This window comes from Aplysia californica, unplaced genomic scaffold (genome assembly GCF_000002075.1).
Source record: "Aplysia californica isolate F4 #8 unplaced genomic scaffold, AplCal3.0 scaffold00573, whole genome shotgun sequence".
NCBI classification, from domain to species: Eukaryota; Metazoa; Mollusca; class Gastropoda; order Aplysiida; family Aplysiidae; genus Aplysia; species Aplysia californica.
Window position 1 is genome coordinate 369,738 of NW_004797843.1, and position 1,690 is coordinate 371,427.

Sequence of the window (1,690 nt, forward strand, 5' to 3'; positions counted from 1 at the left end):
CCCCCACCCTTCTGGGCTCCTGACACTTTCCGCAGCCTTTCTACAGCTACTCCTTGGCTCATTCTCATTGCTGTCTTTCAGCTCCCTTGTACTTAAAAGCGACCATATGGCCTTACACACCCCTGATCTTCTGGTAGGAAGGATTTACTCTTAGGCTTCTCGGACAAGGTCGAATAATCTCAGAGGTCCTGTGTGCAAGTTGCGCTCTTTAAAGATCCCTTGGGGGTCAAAAATCGATAAGAGTAGGCTTCGGCCGCCAAAATTCAAAATTTCATACCAAATAAAAACGTTTAATGTGTACCACGTGCTCATAAGGTCGCTTTTTAAGGACAAGCGGGCTAACCCCGATTTCGGGGGTTTCCAGAAATCTTGACCTACACCAAAAGTGGGCATTGCTCTACCTGTAGGAGAAGTTGGGTTTTATTCGTGTGTATATTTGTTTGGTTATAGAGAAAGCTTTTCTTGTCTTTTTAAGAAACTGAACTAGGGGCAGAAACTTTACCTTCGATTTTCTCAAAACAGCGTTTTTCGGGATAGCTCCCTTGTACTTAAAAGCGACCATATGGCCTTACACAGTTGCTAGCGCCGTAAAACACTGACCAGTCTGTTCCGTTGTTTTGTCTGAGTCAGGTGAAGTCCGGCGACATCCTGTCCCGCCAAGACCTGGCCGCTCACATGTCGGGCTGTGACGCGGTGCTGAGCGGGGTGGGCGGGAAGTCGGGTACGTTCAATCCCTGTGACGTCTACTCTACGTCTGTGAGGGCTATCGTGGAGGCCATGAGGGACGCCGGCGTCACACGATTCGTCACCGTCACAGCCTGGGGGACCAAAGGTAGGGAGATTCTTTACTGTATCGCTACTTGAACCCTTTCTTTTACCGTCGCCGTCACCGTCACCGTCACCGTCATCGCCTGGGGGACCAAAGGTATGGGGAACTCTTTACTGTATCGCTACTTCAACCCTCTCATTTACCGTCACCGTCACCGTCACCACACGGGGGACCAAAGGTAGGCGAAACTCTTTACTGTATCTCTACTTGAACCCTATTCAAACGACCTGTGGTCATTTTGTACCCCCGGGGTTGTATTCTTCACATTTTAGAATACTTCTAGCACGAAGATCTCTTTGAAACTTTCAGTATGTATTTCTCAAAAAAAATATTTTGACAGACTGCTATGCAAAGCGTACGGATTGGATTAACGAGTAAATTTTCTCTTTGGAAAGTGGTAGCACAGTTCCCCACGTCGTATATATACAATAGTAAAACACGACGTACGGATAGGGTTAACCCTCTCTATACCTCTACCTTAACCCTCTCTACACCGCTACTTTAACCCTTTCCTTTACCATCACCTTCACGGCTTAGGAAACATACTTCAACATAAGTTAAGGACTACTTTAACAGACAGCCCAGATTTTTAAAAAATCCGAATAAAAGACAGCAAGGAATGTTTCGAAAAGTTTTGCTCTGAAAGTGTTAATGGGTTATCAAGGCGTACTGCAAAGCTTCCTAAAGGGGCAAAACCACCACGTGCAGCACGGAAACCCTCTGGGAATTTTAGTCAAACTTGCAAAATGGTCCTTAATTTATGTTGAAGTTTGTATAAACGTGATATATCAGCTATTTCATTATTCGAAAAATCGCAATCTGATTCGATCTCCCTCTGCCCATCCTCCTCCCCTCCCCCCC

General features: G+C 46.0%; 1 protein-coding gene across 1 annotated transcript in view; it reads left to right on the forward strand.

The window, feature by feature from the left end:
• Window positions 1-832, forward strand: part of LOC101856289 (flavin reductase (NADPH)) — a gene marked incomplete at its 3' end in the record, with an annotated part of 13,112 nt that extends 12,280 nt beyond the window's left edge. Inside the window, 1 exon segment of the mRNA XM_005107078.3 lies at window positions 631-832. Within this exon segment, the coding sequence (XP_005107135.2) occupies window positions 631-832 (202 nt within the window).
• Between the last annotated feature and the right edge of the window lie 858 nt (window positions 833-1,690).